Source organism: Paramacrobiotus metropolitanus, unplaced genomic scaffold (assembly GCF_019649055.1).
Source record: "Paramacrobiotus metropolitanus isolate TYO unplaced genomic scaffold, Prichtersi_v1.0 Parri_scaffold0000093, whole genome shotgun sequence".
NCBI lineage: Eukaryota > Metazoa > Tardigrada > Eutardigrada > Parachela > Macrobiotidae > Paramacrobiotus > Paramacrobiotus metropolitanus.
In genome coordinates, this window is record NW_026570313.1 from 1 (window position 1) to 18,400 (window position 18,400).

The 18,400-nt window shown below is 51.3% G+C and overlaps 1 protein-coding gene across 1 annotated transcript; it reads right to left on the reverse strand.

The window, feature by feature from the left end:
* Window positions 1–14,566: 14,566 nt before the first annotated feature.
* On the reverse strand, window positions 14,567–18,237 carry LOC129596626 (uncharacterized). Its single transcript, XM_055493958.1, has 3 exons — window positions 17,562–18,237; window positions 16,842–17,154; window positions 14,567–15,612 (listed from the first exon to the last, which is right to left on the reverse strand). The coding sequence occupies exons 1-3, from the start codon at window positions 17,864–17,866 to the stop codon at window positions 14,791–14,793; spliced, it is 1,440 nt and encodes a 479-aa protein (XP_055349933.1). The 5' UTR covers window positions 17,867–18,237; the 3' UTR covers window positions 14,567–14,790.
* Between the last annotated feature and the right edge of the window lie 163 nt (window positions 18,238–18,400).

Genomic DNA, 18,400 nt, shown 5'->3' on the forward strand with positions numbered 1-18,400 from the left:
TTTCGGTGGTTCCTTCAGATCCTTCTTCCTTTTCTTTGAGGCATTTGCCTTCAGACGTCTAAGAGTCCGTATTGTGCAGACCTTAATTTCGTCCTTGAAGTCCTCGAAGTTGGGGACTTGGTCCAACTCTTCGTGTGGATCTTTGTCATCACTACGTTCGAGTGGCCATCTCGACAGGGCGTCCGCATTGTCGCAGAAAACTCCTGGCTTATACTCGATGGTTATGTCCCGTCCTTGTAAAGCCAGTGCCCATCTCGTTAGTCGAGGGTTGATGCCAGGTCGGTTTGACTCGCATCGGAGCAGGTTCTGCAGTGCTCGGTGATCCGTTCTTACGGTGAATGGTCCGTGGTCGATGAAGTGCTTGAATTTCTGCACCGCCCATACCACGGCCAAACATTCCCATTCGGTAACTCCATAGTTGAGTTCCGGTCCACGTAGGACTCGACTGGCGTAGGCGATTGGGTGATCGTCTTGTGAGATCACCGCGCCAAGTCCGGCTCCGCTTGCGTCACATTCGATGACGGTCTTCTTGGTCGGGTCGAACTTCGCCAGTACAGGTGCTTCGGTTAGCGCCTTCTTAATGTCGTTGAACTCAGCCGTGTGGGCTTCCGTCCAATCGAGCTTGATATTCTTATCCTTCCGGAGAGCTCGTACATTTTGAAGTTTTCTGAGCGTATCCTCGGATGAATTTCCGGTAGTAGTTGGCCAGTCCGAGGAACGACCTAAGTTGCCGTTCAGTTCTCGGGCAGCTTTGTTCTGCGATACAGGCCACTTTCTCGTCATCGGTCTGGACTCCGTTTTACTAAGAACATGTCCCAGGAACAGCAGTCTGTCCGTTCCGACCTCGCATTTGGAGGGTTTGACCGTAAATCCAGCATCACGGAGGCATTCGAGGGTTGCTCGGAAAGCCTCAAGGAAGTCTTCGAACGTTTTGCCGAAGAAGATGATATCGTCAATGTAGGCGAACACACCCTTCTTCCGAGCTGATGCCGTGATTTTGTCCATATGCATTTGGAAAGTTGCTGGTCCGTTGCAGACTCCAAACGGCATACGGTTGAATCTCCACATACCTTCGGGTGTTACGAAGGTCGTGTAGTCCTTGGACTGTTCATCCATGGGAATTTGCCAAAAGCCGGACTGACAGTCTACCTTGCCGTAGTATTCCATTCCGGCACATCGGTCCAGTAGCTCGTCCGGGTTCGGTAGTGGGTAGTTGTTCTTTTTCGTAACTGCATTCAACTTGATATAGTTGATGCAGAAGCGTGTTCCTACCGTGCCGTCTCCGTTCCGTTTTGCGGCTAAGACGACGGGGAAGCTCCATGCAGCCGATGACGGTTCGATGACTCCTTGGTCGAGCATCTCTTGCACGTGCTTTTGGATGAATTCCCGTCCCTTCCAGCTTGTCCTGGTGGGGTTTATCTTAATTGGCTGTGCACCCTGGACATCAATGGTATGTGTTACCCCTTTGACGTCTCCGTAAGGTTTCTTCGAGGTCGGAAATACGGTCCGGTAATCCCATGCAACGGCCTTCAGTTTGGCTAGTTGCTCGTCGGTTAAGTTTTTACTGAAGTTCATGGAGTCGATGATTCTTCGTCGCTCCTCTTGGGATTCCGTGTCTTCCTGCTCGACTTCAGCCGTGTTGACTCGTGCTTCTTCGACTTTTTGGTCGTCCGTCATCATTGTAAATGCTTCGGCTCGACCCATCGGGGCACCTTTGCGTAAGGTCACCTCGCGATGAGTGTGGTTTGCCACCATGACGGTGAATCGTTTCCCGTCATGCTTAGTTACACCGTCCATGAATTCGACTCCGTCTCGTTTGGGGTCGGATTCTCCTAGGTACATCAATTTCTGGTCCTTGGATACCGGTACGTCCAGGACGACTTCTACCATGGTTACGGCTCGAGGAATGAGTTTGACCTTCCGTTGGGCTCGGACTCCTGTTGCCTCGAAGACTTCGAATTGGGGTTTTGGCTTTGCTTCCCGAGTCGGGGGCCAAGTCTTCGCCACTCTGTGTGGGAGTTCCCATTCGACAAATGCGTTGTTGGTTTCCGGTTCATAGACATCAGCGTATTGCATATGTCCGAGTCGAACACCTTTCTTCAGCACCTTTGTTTGGTGAGTCGTGTTCTGAATGTTTATCCAGGCCGTGTCGTTTGTCGGTCGGATGTCGATCTTGGCTTCGATTGGCCGGATAGGTCGGACTACCCGTTGTAGGGTAGAGAAGTAAATTGGTCTTCTCGGATCCATTGGTTTGGCCGTCCGTACCTTTATCGAACATGTTGACCATGCTGGGAGAGAGACTCGCTCGCTGTTAAAGACGACTTGTCGGTCTAGCGCTTTCGTCTCTACGTGGGGATCCAGCTTTAGGTGGTGGACTTCTGGGCATTTGTTGTCCAGGTCCAACTCTTCAATCGTCGTTACTTTGGCAACTCGTGCCTTCCATGTGTTGAAGTGCTCCGACTTCTGTTGGTCGGTTAAGTTAGCCAAGGTCGGTTGTTCTGTTGACAACTGCTGGACCGCTAAGGTTGGAGGTCGGGAATCGTCTTCCTCCGGTTTACCTCCTCCAAATTCCCACAAAGCCTTAAGTTGGTCGAGTTCTTCCTGTTGTTCGGAATCGACTGGCTTCGGTTGTTCGGTTTGTTCCGGTTGCTCGACTATAAATTCTGTGTGAACTATAGTCCGCAATGCTGTAGTTAGCCGTACATCGTAGGTCGGTTCTTCGTCCTCCGATGACGAATCGCCCGAGTCGTTTATGCTCGGTTTATCCGTCCTACAGTGTCGGACTGACGGGTCGAATTCTTCGTCGTCTTCTTCGGATTCTTCCGAAGGTCGGTTATCGGAGTCAGTATCAGCCGAGTCGCTCGTACTCTGTATATCCGAGTCGTCCGACTGGTAATCTTTGTTTTCGACGGTTGTTCCGTCTTTTTGTCCGACTTGCGGCGTGTTGCCGACTGTCAGTTCGGCTTGGTCGACTTGTTCCGCCGTTTGGGTAGGTCGACTTGCTCCGTCCTGATTCTCAAGGTCGGTTGGTTGTGAGCCTATGTCGCTCAACCATCGGATGCTCGTCTGTTGGGGCTTCCGAAAGCGGTCTACCTTCCGCTCCTGTTGCGGAGGTGACGGTGACGACGGTCTGTCGTCCGACCAAGTTAGGTCGTGATGAGCCTTTATGGCCCGTACCACTCCGTCAATGTTGTCCTTGCAGATGGTACACTGGTAAGGTTTGTCGGTTTCCTCCAGGATTACGTCGTCCTGGGGTTTCGATGGGCTACTCACGAATTGCACTGTGGTCGGAGTATGCTCCTCAGTTGGCGGTAACGGGTCGGGAACATGTCGCGTTATAGCGGTGTCTTCGCCATACCGTTGCCAGAATGCGGTCGTTGACGATTCTCCGTGCAACTGAACTCGCTGCATATAGGCAAAAAGTTGAAAGCCTAGTTCCTGGCAGGGCATTTCCAAAGGTCGTGGGACGGGGAGTCCGTATTCCATGTACTGTCGATGGATCGGAATTCGTTCATCTTCCCATTCCCATGCTTCGTCCTCTATGTCGTTCATGAGGGCGATTACAGGTTCACACATTTGTTGTGCGTCCCGTATTTGCTCGTAAGTTACCGCTCCGTTCTGTCGCAGAGTGGTCACCATCTCCAACGTCCGTTGGTCGAGAAAGTGTCGAGCTCCCGAGAACCAAGTTCGGTACTTTTGTCGTACTCGTTCTAGGTTCTGGGCATCCGCTTCAGCGGGTGCCTCTGGTATCGGGATAGACTTCAGTACCGTCCTTGCCGTTCGTAGTGTACCGTTGCGTATCCGTTTCTGATAGTGCTCTATCACGTTGTGGAGTGCTAGTTCCTCCAACAGAGTGCGGTTCGTATCCCGGCAATCGCGGCAGATTTTACGTGTGGAGTTCGCCGGGTGATCAAGCCGACTAATCCGAGCTTCGTTTCCTACCGTGTCCGATGCCTCTGGTATCGGGATAGACTACACTACCGTCTTTCCTTCCGGTTGTTCCGGAATTGGAATTGGTGTAAGAATAAAAGTGAACTTCGAATGCAGGTAGTCGCATCCGAGTAGCACTGGGATATCCGCTTCGGTCGGCTGGACATGGAATGTGTGATGGCTAGTAAAGCCCTGCATTGTTACAGGTGCCGTACAGCAGTGTGACACTACAAAGGCGACTTGTCCGCCCACTCCAAGTATTTTGGTGTAATGTCCGAGGGTTGCATCGTTAAACCGTTCCTCTCGCAAAACCGTTGTTCGATGAGCGAAGTCTCCGCTCCGGTATCTAACATCGCCATTGTGGGCGTGGATCCGACTTGGATTTCGTGTGTCCAAGCTCGAACTGTTTTCGGTTTCTTATGCGTTCCCTTCTCAAAGGTTACTTCCCGTATCGTTGGTTTGATGGGAATTAGTGACACCGGTCCGTGGTCGGCTGGCTGTTGGGTTGAACTTTGTGTAAGTTCGACTCCGACTTCACGCGCTTCCTGTACCTCAGGTCGGTTAGCTACTCCGTCCTCCGGTAATTTGGCGGTTCGGAACCGTTGTGCCTGAGCCAGTATCCGTTCCTCAATTGAGTCGTCTGTTGGTCTCAATTTCGACCACGTATAGTCGATGTTGAGGAATGTTCGAGAACTGGCTATCGTTCTAGCTGGTCGCTCTTTTGGCTGGAAGAGGTCCGCTTCTCCCGGCCGAGAGTAGACGGGTACCTGTGCTTCCAATGGGACTGTTTCCCATTCCTCGACTTCTCCTTCCGATTCTTCGGTGAGGTCGATGGCTGCCATTGTTGCAGCGTATCTATCCGTTGCGCGTCCGGATGATACATTGGGGAAGTTTCTGTTGCCCCGGTGCGTGAATCGGCATCCCGGTCCTCCGCGTCTTGGGCATCGTCTGGCCTGCTCGGTTGAGTTTATCCTCACCGGCAATCCGGTCCAACTTCCGTGGCCGGGCCGTACTACGTCACTTTGTGTGACGGACGGCGCAGTCGCTTTGTTCGCACTGCTTAGGTCGGGCAATTTCTGCGTTCCGACCTCCGACGTTCCAGCTTCGAATCGAGGGGCTGGGTCGGTCGCCTCGAGTGCTTGTTGCATCCCGGGCCACGCTTCGACGGTGCCATTGTTGGCGTACACGCCAAGCTGAGCAGCTAACTTCGAGCCGTCTCTGCCTCCTTTGTGGAGTCGATATCGCTTGCGAAATCCTCCTCGGAGCTGTTTTCGTTCAGTCCGAGTAGTTGGAGGATAGTGGCTACCTGTTGGTAGCCTTCCTCTATCGTTGTAGGAAAGTTCGGTTCGTTCCGAGCTTCCGATGTTCCAGCGCCTAGTCGATGCGCTGGATCAGTTCGGCCGGGCATTTCTTGCGTTCCGGTCCGGATCTCGATTTCACCATTGTTGATGGAAATTCCGAGTTCGGCTGCCTTAATTCGAGCAGCTTCTGCCTCCTTTGTAGAGGCGGACAGTGCCGTAAGAAGTTCGTCTTCCGTGCAACTGATCCAATCCAGTCCTAATGTGTTTAGGACTGTTACGATCCGTTGTTGTAACGGATCTAAGTTCGGCTCATTCCGGGAAGTTAGCGGCTGATTAGTGGGGTTATCCTTGTCCGGTGGTTCGGTCGGATGTTGGAGGTCGAATGAGTCACCGGAGCTCATCGACCTTGGGCGTTTCCCGGGGAGTTACTCCGAGCCGGCCCATTGTTGGGTGGCGTCGAGTTTAGCGACTGGCGGGGCGGCAACGGTTCTCTGTATGCCGGGGAACCTTGTTGGTTCCCACCGCTATTGTTGCGGTTTCCGCCATTCCCCTGGCCGGGCGACCGGTTTCTGTTACCGGGGCTACCCGAGCCTCCTGCCTGTTGGCGTTGGCGCGGCGGGGGCACGATGTCCTTCCAGAAGGGATTCACCGAGCCTACCGGGCCATTCGTCGAGTATCGGCGGTACCAATCGTCGTACCACCGAAGGTTCGGATTGTTATCCGAGCCATAGATGCAGCGCGACTCGTCATGGTTATTGAACATGCAGTGCCTGCACCGGAAGGACTTGTCCTTTGTCCACTGGAAGAAGGCTGCCTCCATCTTATCAACGTACGATGTCCCTTGCCGAGCACCTTGTTGTGCTTGGGGAGGTCGGTTGCCTTGTGGGCCGCCGCCTCCGCCGCGGTTAGGGAAGTTCCCACGGCCGCGATTCCCGCCGCCGCGTCCTTTTCCGCGACCATAGCCTCCGCCGCTGTATCCTTGGGGGGGATACTGTCCGTATGCGGAGTACCCCTGGTTAGGGTTCTGTCCGTAACCGAAACCTGTGTTGTTTTGGTTACTGCCCGAGCTATATCCTGGGCCGCCGTAGTTGTTAACGGGGGCTCCAACTCCAGGTGCCGGGGGATTCAGGTTCGCTGTTGCCGCGCCTGCCCACGTCTGTTGCTGGACTGGTGCTTGTTGCACCGGTGGCGTCGGGGCCGGACTTAGTTGTCCGTACTGTGCCGTCGGGGTTTGATATCCCGGCATCATGTGTGGCTGATACACAGTCTGTTGTGGTATCGCCGGAGGTGGAGTCGGGACAGGTGCAGGTGTTGCTGCCCGAACTCTAGCGTAGTCGCTGTCACGCGACTTGCGTACCTCATACATTTCTTTGCCGTTGACGAAGTCCCGCAGGTAGTCGCGGAACTCGATCGGCGTCGCCGGCATCCTGATTTCCAGGGCCGCCCGCAGTTTGGGTTCATGAACGTTCTCCTTAAGGTGGTACAGTATGATTTGGTCTGTGACCGTCGGGACTTGGGACTTCATGAACATCATTGCGTCGTAGTATTGTTCCGGCGTTTCTTCGCCGAAACGGAATATCCGTTTGTTAATCCTGGATATCATGTTCACTTCTTTGTTTTTGTCCGCAAATCTCTGCTCGAATTTGGTCAACCATAAGTTGACTGGCCATCCGCCGAGTGGTTCTCCGGCGGCTTCGAGAGTATGCCATTCTTTCGCTTGGCCGTCCAGTTCGGCTATCAAGTCGGACATGAAGGTCTGATCGTCTTCATACCATCGTTGGGCTTGACGATACAGGCTTCGAATTTGCTTAAGCCACCCATGAAGTTTGGTGTGGTCCCCATCGAACGGTGGTAAGGGTTGCCGACGTCCGTGGGCTATTGCTCGTACCAAAGCAACGTGTGCTGGGTTTTGCTCCAGGGGGTTTGGGTGTGCCGCCGGCGCAGCTTGTTGTGCAGCCGGGGCGGGTGGTGGATTGACGTATGGCATGTGACCTTGTTGGTCTTCGTACGCCTCCTGTTGGTAGGCATCGTCATCATGGCTTTCGTATCCGTCCTGTTGCGGATGCCGAGCCTGAGCCTGGTCTACGTGACGAGGCTGTTGCGGCTGTCCTCCATACTGTTGTGGAAGGGGCGCTCGATTTTGTCTCGGCGCCGGCGGATAGAATCCGCTCGGTTGATCGTAGACTCTTCCATACCGGTCGGGCTGTGTTCCCTGAGCCGGCATCCGACTCTGTGTAGGTCGGTTTGGAGGCCTCCGGCCTTGCTGGTCGGAGCTGTCTTCTCCGTTTCGTCCGTCCTGCTGCTGGTCGGCCGTGTTGAATGACCGAGCTCGCCCGCGTTCAAGGTCGAACTGCGGGTTCTGGCGGAGCAAGTTCGGGTTGGAGTTCGTCCGTGGCGGGCGGTATGCCTCCATGCCAGGTCTTGGTGGTTGGATTGGGAGACGTGAGGAATCCGTTGTCCGATCTCCCCTCGTATTAGGTACCGGCGCGTACATTGTTGTCCGCGTCGCGTACGAGGTGCTAGTATACGCACCGGCCGACGTCGTTGTCGCCACGTTCGTCGTTGGCACTCGTGGTGCCGCAGTCGACGTGTTGTGTTCCGGTTCCGGAGCACTCGGTACTGCTGGTGGTTGTGGGATTGTTCCCACACTCGGGTCGGTTGTTACGACTCCGACGAAGTAGGAGGTGTTGTTCTCCTTCTTCATCATTTCCTGAGTCGGGTTAATTCCCCACAGGATGTCACTGATCGTTCGTGACGGCTGTTGATCCTGTGCCATGGACGTCCGGTATGAAGGAGGTTCAGCCCGACTTTGCTCCCGGTATGAAGGGAGTTCGACCTGGCTTTGTTCCAGGTGTGAGGTAAGTTCGACCTGGCTTTGTTCCAAGTGTTTCTTTTCCTCCCTCAGGCACCGTGTCTCGGTGTCCATCTCGTCCATTTGCCTCATCATTTCCGTGAGGTTGCGGGCGGCTTGTTCGCCGAATTCGTACAGCTCGATTTCGCGGGCTTCCAGGTAAAGGATGCGGCTGTGTTGCGCCTCGTTTACCTTTTGAGCCTCATTCAGGTTATACTCAAGTTGAGCTCGGAGTTTTTGTTCCTCCTTAAGGACTTGGTTCAGTCCATGGACCTGGTCGGCTAGCTGGGCGTTTGCTTCCACCAGGTCGACGTCGGCTGTCCTTTGGTTAGGAAAGCCCATGTCCCGAGCGTTCGCGTCGATGAACCGTCGTCCCATTCTGGTGAAGACGAGTTCGATTTCCGACTCGAGCTCGTCGACTCTGTGTGTTAGGCGGTCGATCTCGTCGTCGGCCTTCTTCAGTTCCACCACGTATCTATCGACTTCGTTTCGATAGACCTCGGCTTCTTCGTTGGCCGTGTTGAGTTGCTGGTGGAACGCTCCGGCTGCCTGCTCCGACTCGACCAGTGCGGTCTGTACATCGGCCAGGTCTTTTTGGGCTTCTTCGAGCGCTTTGTTCGCTTCGGCGAGTTCTCGGTTCAACTCGTGGACCGCATCCATGGATCGATCCAACATGCCCTTGAGTGTAGTAGCTTCGTCGATGTCATGCCGACACGGTTGGTCGGTACGCTTCAGTATGGCATTGAGCCGATCGATCTCCCGTTGTTGGATGGCGATGCCTTTGTTGGCGTCGGCCATTTCGCGTTCCCATTTGCTTCGTTCGAGCCGATGGGTATCTTCCGAGTTTCGGAGCGATTTTCCCGCCGAGTCGATAATTCTGTCTGCCAAAGCGATCTGAGTGATCAGTCTACGGCATCTCGAGCGGAGTAGGTCAAAGTCTACGATCCTTTCGGGCGGTGTTGCCGCTATCCACTTCTCGGCCGTATATTCGAGTGTACTGGCCTGGTAGGTGAGGTCGTCCTGGTTGGACTTCACCGGTGTTGTGAAGAATCCGTCCGCACTGTTCGGTCTTGACACCTTTGTTGTGTCAAAGACTTCGTCGTTCGGTGTCGGGGTTCTTTCGCTACCAAGTTCGCCAGGTTCGAACATTAACGGTGATGGTCGGATCTTCAGGTCGACTGGTCGACTTTGTGTCGCCTTGGTCGGCTTCGCCGTTTGTTGAGCTTCAGTTACTCGAGTCGGCTCGCATCCAGTTGGCGAAGGTCGGCTCAACGGTGAGATAACCCGTTCGTTGGGTGCTGGTATGCTAGTCGGCGATCCAGCTGGGCGAGGGCCGCTTCGTGGCGGTACCTCGGAGTCTTTCGTTCCACTTGGTGATATGGTTAGCTGGACGGCCAAATCCGACTTTGTGTCGGTTGGTTGCCGTTCCAGACTAGTCGGTTGCTTGTTGCCGACTTCCATCTGTGGATCCACTGTGGCCGGTTTCAGCTGACCGACCCTCTCAATTGGTGAAATCCTTCCGACCTGTGTGGTCGGTTGGACGTTGCCGGCTTCTGTTGTCGGCTTATCCATTCCGGTCGAGGTCGGTTGTTCGACCTCTCGAGTTTGGGGCAGGTCGGCCTGCTGTTGACCGACTTCTCTTGCCGGCGGCTGGTCGACCCTTTGTTGGTCGGCCACCGTAGTCGGTTGTTGTTCGCCAACCTGCTTAGTCGGAGATTTTCGCTCGGCCTGTGTGGTCGGCGATTTCCTTCCGACTTGGTTAGTTGGAACATCCGTGTTGGACGAGGTCGGCTTCGGCACTGCTTCCGTCCTGTTGGGTGAATGCCGTCCGAGCTCGGTTGTCTTTGTGGCTACCGAGCCTTGAGCTGTGTGTGAGCTCGATTCCAGGTCGGTATGAGACAATGTAGTCTCCACTTGCGGTTGTTCTACATCCCCCTTGGTCGGGTGGGACGGGGCTGCCATGTCAGCTGGGGTTTCCAGGAATGTTTTATCCCTGGCGTCCTCGAAACTGTCATCCGAGGTTGGATTCGAGTCGGCAAGGAGGATGCGTTCGTTGCGTCTCTCCTTTGCCTCGGCCGACTTAGTCGAGTCGGTTGAGGACGGCTGACTTTTGTCTTGACCGGCGTATCGAAGTGAGTACTTCCCGGTCATGTTCGCACGCCGAGAATAGTCCGTGTTGAACTTTCTCGCGTACTGATCTTCTCGAGGATTCGACATTGTTGTCAAGTCAGGTCGGCTCTGGTGGAGCCTTAATAGTTTAGTCAGTTAGAAAGAGAAAGTCGAACAATCTTCTGTGTGAAGATGTTCGGTAAAGTCAGGAACGTCTTTTTGTTCAGGAACTTCCAAGGGTCAGGAACGTCCGATGAAATGTTGTTATTGTTGTTGATGTGTCTGTTGGTGACTCAGTACACAGGGTATTAATACACAGTACAATGGTACAGTACAGTACGTAATAGTAGTACGGTGTAGTACGTCCTATGTTACTGTGCTGACCAGTGTGACGTAACAGGTTAAGTGGTCTTGCACTTCTGTCTACGTCACAGAATGCGAGCCGCATGCAAAATTTGCAAAAAACGATGAATCACGCCTATGTTAAGCTATGGGAACTTTCCCCTGCACGCTGATTGGCTGCCTCTTAAGTACTGATAAGCGGTCGTTATGACGTCATGAGGAAGTTCGAGAATTTTCGCGCTATTTGCCGCAAGAAAAACAAATTATTTTAGGTCGGCTAGAGAGTTTATCTAGTCGGATTTTGAAATTTTAACCGTTAGAAATTAGCTTTGTTAATTAAGAAAATTTTCTGGTGGTCGAAACACCGTTAGAAATCAAAAATAAGAGAATTTCCGACCTGTTGCCGGTTAGCCTTTGTCTAACTGTCTAGACAGGTTCGTTGACCTAGCAGGTCGGTTCTCGACCAAAAGCAAAATTCCGAGTCGGTTTCTCCGTCAGAAATTACTTTTTAACCGTTAGAAATTTAAATCTTACGGATAGAAGTAGTTTTCTACCGTTAGAAAATAAAATGCCGACCTAGTTTCGGCTAAAATCGACCTATAACCGTGACTTTACCAGTGTCGGTGTCGGTGTCGGTTCCGGTCGATTTCCTCCGTCCGAGGTCGGAAATCCGTCGTTTCCGTGCTGAAATCCGCGAGTAAAGTTGCGGGTCGCTGTTCAAAGCGAAGGTCCCCGTATTTTTGGATTAATCCGTTCGCGCTACAGACTCTCGTTCGAGTCTGATCCGTCAGTTGGGAGAAGAAAATGTCCGTACGTTCGGGAAATGAGATTCCGCTCTTCAATGTGGAAGAGACCAAGGAACTGTGCTCACCAGCTGGGCAAGAATCACTTCAGTGATCCTCGTTTTCCTCAGCTGTAAGACGATGCGATCAATCCGATCAAAGTCAAGGGCAGAGATTGCTTCAGCAATCTATCTGACAGTGACTTTCAGGTTTCTCACGAGTTCTCCGTAATTTGAGCCTTCACCGTCTCCTCAAAGGGTCCGTTGAAAGAAAACCAAACGATCTTGCTTACCATGTAACAGGCAAGCGCGAGGAGATCACGAGTGATGCTTTATTGTACAAATAAAGGAACAATGCTGCGTAATAGCAGGGAATGCAAGAACAAAAGCACTGATGGCTAAACAAGCAAGTGAATGCTAGAAGAGCTCTTGAGCGTTCGTCAAGGCGTGAAAGAAGCAACTGGCGGCAAGCACGTGCTGTGTGCCATCAGCTGTGTGATGATGCGCAGACTGGACTCAATCCAACGCGAGCGTACGCTGAGTCATACAGCGAGAGAGAGGGACGAGAGAGCAAGTATGCTCAGTGTGTGCGCCGCATATATCCGCTTCAGCGGATATGAGTGCAGTGCAGCAGCACACGTACGTACAGCGAGAGAGGCGATATGGCAAGCATGAGTGCTAATACGTCCATGGTGGGCCGTATGCACCAGGCGCAGTCATGTGCCTCTGACAACAATTAAAATTTAAGCCGTAAAAAACAACCGAAATCGCTATTGTAAGGGCGGGACGCTCCGCCCTCCTGAGTAGCTATTTGCTGTTTCTGGGGATTTCCACCCCGCACATTTCTGCGCTGTTTTGACGGATCTGCAGCACAGTTGCACTGGCTGCAGAATCCTTCCTCTTTAGTCTGGTGTTGCTGCGCCACGGTGCGCATTAGATTCGGCAATAAAGCCTCATCCTGGTTCACGCTGTTCGCTGTCGAGGATACGCGTGGCGCCCATATGGCCCCGCGTTATATGGTAGCAGATCATGGTTTCGAGCCAGGCTGTGCGCGCTGCCCGCGTGCACGGCTCCTCTGATTATCTGAGCCAATTTAGCCCCTTGGTGTGGAGCTACAAACGCTCCCCCATTCTCGCGGAACGTGACGGATTCCTCTCCCAACTGACGGAGATGGACGCCTCCCCGCGACGACATGCCTCCCAAACTGGACGGAGATGCCGCGGAGCGAGAAACGCCTCCTGCGATGCCGTGGAGCGAGAATTGCCTCCTGCGATGCCGACGGCGAACGCGACCCGGACCAGCGGGAAACCAGAACGGATACACCGCCAACAGCAGCACCAACTCCGATCCCAACGGCACGGATCGACCACCAGCACCACGCCGAAGAACTCCCCCACCAAAACACTGGCCGAACTTCCTGGGACGGCGACCTCCCCCCGGACGGAGCAGTGGATTTCACCGCGGATTTGCGTGCTTTGTTTTTTTGCAGGGGTCACGGGCCACATAGACCCCAAACCCCTGCCCAAATTTCCCCAGAACGTGACCTTTCCCTTGCTGAAGAAACTACGGAATTTACACGTTTCCGGGTTGGACCCTGGATCTGGCGCGACAGTGCGTTGACCCAGACGGTTGACTCGGACCGAACCGGAGCCGACCTGACCCGGAACCCAACCTGAGCCGAACCGAATTGAGCCGACCAAACTGGAACCGAGCCGACCGGATTAACCGCCCGAACCGGACCGAACTGGCCCGGAACCCAACATGAGCCGAACCGGCGTGGGGTGCGGATCCTCCGAATCCTGGGAGATTTCGCTCCGAGGACGTAGCGATGCCTGCAAAAGGGGTGTAAGGGCGGGACGCTCCGCCCTCCTGAGTAGCTATTCGCTGTTTCTGGGGATTTCCACCCCGCACATTTCTGCGCTGTTTTGACGGATCTGCAGCACAGTTGCACTGGCTGCAGAATCCTTCCTCTTTAGTCTGGTGTTGCTGCGCCACGGTGCGCATTAGATTCGGCAATAAAGCCTCATCCGGGTTCACGCTGTTCGCTGTCGAGGATACGCGTGGCGCCCATATGGCCCCGCGTTATACTATTCTCCCATTGGGTTAAATTATAGAGTTCTTAATGCAGCCGTTGAGTGTCCTTAATGACAGTTTTCTTTTAACTACACTAATTACTCTGTCTTGACTGGCTTGTGCTATTAAAAATCTTATGATGGTCAAAGTAAAATCAAAGTAAAACGTTTCTTAAAAAAACAGTGGAAGGCCTACCCAGTCGATTCACCAGTTACTATTCGGCCCATGAAATGTAACAGTGTAGTAAAAGCCGAATCGAAAACATCCAAAGTTTCAACAACTATAAAAAGAATAGAAAAGGTATCGATTTTCCAAAAAAGATTGGTGTTTTCTGCAGGATGGGCCACACGCTCGCTTTATGCAAGCTCCCGTAGACATGGGATCTGCTACAGGAGGCTTTGGTACGGTCCGTGTGGCATTTTTCTTCATAGGTTAGCCGCAGTTACGTAAAATGTGTCAATGCCAGTTCTCTCGTTAAAGAATGGCCATATTAACTTTTTTAAATCAAAACTAGAAGCCCTGGCGACTGCATAACCGCCAACCGGCACACAGTTTTGTTAGCAGCTTATTGTTAGCAAACGGGCGCATGTGGGTAAGACACCGCCTCAGCCATTTTGGTCTCTGGACAATCGGTAGTCTCTAACTGTGTGAAACAGTTACGAGCATAAAAAACAGCAGCGCAATGCATATGGACGGAGAAACAACTGTACGCGTGGAACGCTGGAGTCTGGACTTGCTCACATGCTCCAATTCCGATCGAGCCGACATTTTAATGTTCAGCCAAACAGTTCGCTGACAAACAATATCTACACGCGAAGGGACACTCTCTACTGTTTCTTGCAGCAGAATATATACAATGTAACACGAAAGTGAGTTAAGGTCGGACACTGAGTTCGTCCAACGGCCAAATGAACGGACGAGAAAGGAGGCCTGAAGCCACGTTCGATGGTCCATTAAAAGTTTTCCAGATGTTATACGGCATTAAACGTACTACCGTGTGCAGTGGCTGTGTAGCACAATAAACGCTATCGTGGCTAAAAGAAGTGCGTAGTAATCGATAAAGTGCTTATGGTTAGTGACTTGTCCTGCTTTACTATGACCAGAAAGCGTGAAGCCTTTACTGCATTTACTATACTCAGTGTGTTTTACAGTTAAAATAATAAGCTCTGTTTCTTATACAAATTAAGTTCTGCTGTGATGCGAGCAAACACCTTTATGCATACAACGTGATGACGCAACGGCACAACAAAAATTTCAGAGAATGAAGAAAAAGATATCTGCTGATTCCACGAAACGGATTGAATTTAATTTAACCGTCACAGACTTTCTGTAAAAATTAATAGCCAAAATGCACGTCGCCAGCCGATTATTCTTATCGTTCATTCTTCAGACTTTCTAGTTTTCTAAAGGTACACTGAAAAGGGAGCTGAACCACTGAACGAAATCGTTATCTTTACCGGATTACGTTTTTCTTGCTGGCAGCCGGCATTCCACTGCATTACGACCTGCCCATTCTGACGCGGATTTCCGAGGATCAGCTTATTGGGCAGAAGACCCCACAGTTGCCTCTCCAGTTCCACTTGCGACCGGAACCGAAAAACATGCTGCGAAAGCAGAATCCGGAGGTGGTCATCCACGATGCGGCAATCCTTCAGCATCAATCTGCCACCCAACGCCAGCTCCCAGGCGAGGCTGGCCAGGCGATGTACGATCCGAACAACAGGAGTGCGCTCGATCTGGAAATCGCAGCGGTAGAAGACCAGCGGGAGGCGGTGGGCTTTCAGGAGATGGGCAATCAGCGCGACCAGTTCTCGGCCGTCGCACAAATCCAGCTCGGAGATAACCACCAACTTAGTGCGCTTGTTGAGACATTTCAGCGCACCAGAAACCATCCAGAATATGTTCTTTACAGTGACATGCCAGTCTGCGTCATAGTAGCTGTTGCAGCCGGTCAGGCGAACATCGGGGAAGTGGGCCTCGGTGGTGAGAATGCTGTTCCACAGGGGGCTCACACGCCGACAGCGGAGGCGCTCGATGGAGTCCAGCGACTGGAAGACCGTCACCCACAACTCCGGGGGTAACGGCAAGTCCATTTGATGACTGCCGCCAGCTTCCGGCGTTTTGCTAAGCGTATTTACCGACCACTGGCGGTACATCCACCAGCAGGACCGTAATCTGCTATAGCCACCGTCCTTCTCGCTTCTCGCATCGTTGCAGTCGTTGTCCTGCAAAAACCAAGGTATTAATCGTCAGCGGAATCATAGAAACTATAGCCATTATTAGTCGATCATCAGTCGTTTCGACAAATCAACCGGGTAAATATTCTGTCGGTCAGCAATTTACAGTAGACGCCATAAATGTGGTTACACTAGTGTCACTGGACAATCGGTCTGAGGACCGATATTTTAACGGCAAGGCCAACAACAGACCAAAATAATTCGATTATGTCCATTGCGCGTAGACTCTTATGCTAACTCAAGCACCTGCAACTTGCACATTTCGAAACCAAACTACCCAAGCGATATCTCAAAAGAGAAAGAAAAAAATTTTAAGAATTTCGATACCAAACAAGTGGTTTTTTATTAGATCTAAGAGATAATCGAGGCACCTAAAGTTTCCGACCAACAGCAAAACGTTATCTACAAGAGGGATTACAGTTTATCGCTGTAAACATCGAGGGTGAACTTCCTTGGCGGGGACTAAACATAACCACTCAAAACGTTTCGCCGACTGCAAGTGACGAGCATTGTGGGGTCTAATGGGGCACGAAAGGCCTTATATATTATAACGGATAAACCAGATGGCTAACATTAACATCCGTGTTGCCTCATTTATCTGATTTAACTATGCGTCATGTTCTAGTATAAAAAGCTATGTTCGCTTAATAATAAAGAACAGTCAGCTTCGGCTAACAATCCTGCGAGTTATAAACATTCCTGCGAATTATAAACATATGTGTTTGCGAAATCTGAAAGTTAAACTTGCATTATATGCTGTTTAACTTGTATATTATAACGTTGGCTCAACTAACTTAAATCGGGGTGGCGATGTGCCGCTCCAGGAAGCTAATAAGATTACGTTGAGATCGTGATTGTTGTAGAACAAGAGGAAAGGTCACGGACTTTTCGTAAGCAATTTATTAGCACAGCTCGTAAGTAATTAGAATAGTTCGTAAGCAACGTTAGCTCGTACAGCCGATAGCTCAACAAGTAAGAAGTACCACAATAACAATCGTTGCTATACGACAATAGGTACAGTCTGTAATATGTACGTACACTACAACTGTACATCTAGAAATCTCAAAGCGAAATTTTGTAGTTGTTTTCCCACTCGTACAATGAAATACTGTTCCCCTAAATGAGGCACAATCCCATTCCCAGTAGTAATTCCCAATACGAACTCCCGATTCCCAATGCCGGGTTTTATTATTACCCTCAAGAAACATGTAACTTACGACTTCTTCAGGTGTCAGTGGCGTGTACCAGGAATTCTGCAGGTAGTAAAGTGTATGGCCCAGCAGGCCGTGATACCGCGCCGGTCTAGCGATAGCTTGCTCCCGTACGCACTGGAGGGTCGGCCCGAGCTGGTGGAAGGCGCATAACTGTGCATCGGACAACACGCAACGGCGGATCACGAAGTCCGTCTTCTTTACGCGCTCAAACTCCGAACGCTTGTTCCTCTGCGGGGCACGTACCTGCCGGGTGGGGACCAGCTCGGTGACGGTGCCATGCGGTGTCTCCGCTTGTACCAATGCGACTTCCATGCGACTAGGGTTGACAATTCAACAATTCATTATCCGTTTTTTGAGCTGTATTTGAAACAAAATTGATTTGCCAAGGAATGATAAAAAATCTTAAGCTTCAAAAAATATTTTGTTACTACAATTTTTTTCCGGAAGGTTTGCTGTCAAACTTTAAACTGCTCGAATAAAAGTCGATCGCTCATTTCGTTCCGCCCATTGTCAAAATCATTTTCAGTTCGCTTCTATCAGATTTTTTACTTGTTTCGTGAATTTTTTCCTCAAAAATAAGCTCTTACGAATGAGTACTTGTATCATATAACAATTTTTAAAATCATATTTCGTCCATATCAAATCGTTTGGAACACAGTTTGTCAGCAAAATAAATTTGTCGCGTGGAAACGTGAAAGGTTGAAAGTCGGATGTCGGCACTACCTGTCGTTATCGTCTCCTATAGAGATATCTTTGCCGATATACCAGATCCACGCGCCGTCTACCGGACGACGCAGCAGCACGGACACAGGCTTCCCGCCTCCGTGCTCCTCCAGACAGTCACAGCTGGATGTCCACTGGAAAATGCGCTTGTACTTGACGAACTGTTCCCGTTGTCCAGGACAGTTGAAATCAATAATCAGGCCGCCGTCCGCCACGTTGATGACGCGCCCGTGCTGCATCTGGCCGTTCTTGAGGCGAACGTCGACGGCGTTCCACGCCAGTACATCGTATCTGTACATGTGCATCGCGCCGTTGCTTCTTGCTCCGGAATAATGATAATGCTTATACAGTAGTATGTTCACTTCAAATCGCCAGAGATAGCTGCTGCTCTTTCCAAAAAGACTATCCAAAAAGCACCTGTTTAGTTCATTCACGGAGCAGGGAAACCTTCAAGACACTCATTTCAAAAGCCTGATCATCAAGCATGAGCGGTAAAACCAAGAAGTATCCGAAAAGTTGTTTAAAATCAGGTACAAACTGAAATTCTCTCAATAGTGTGTTGCCATTATGGCATATAAATGGTTATGGGAGCTTTCTATGGACGTACAGCAGTACAGCTACCAGAATGCAAGATGCGCAATGCGCGTACCAGGTAGCTCATAAGGCAGTGTTTTTACCCGGTACACTCTGTATTGCCAGGAAAACATGATTACGGTACGTGTAGTCCCCTCGCTCACACGAAACAAACAGGTTCATACGACGCATGAGAGTACGTACTATTTGATGTGTATGTCAACTAATAATAATAGTATTGTAACGCGGTTGACGGCCGGCAAGTA

What these genes read in the sequence shown, in the direction of transcription:
- LOC129596626 (XM_055493958.1), bottom strand. Translation starts at nt 17,866, where the DNA reads ATGCACATGTACAGATACGATGTACTGGCGTGGAACGCCGTCGACGTT. An exon ending in ATAGGAGACGATAACGACAG is followed by an intron (nt 17,155 to 17,561) that starts GTAGTGCCGACA and finishes TGTCAACCCTAG; the next exon opens with TCGCATGGAAGTCGCATTGG. An exon ending in CACTGACACCTGAAGAAGTC is followed by an intron (nt 15,613 to 16,841) that starts GTAAGTTACATG and finishes TGGTTTTTGCAG; the next exon opens with GACAACGACTGCAACGATGC.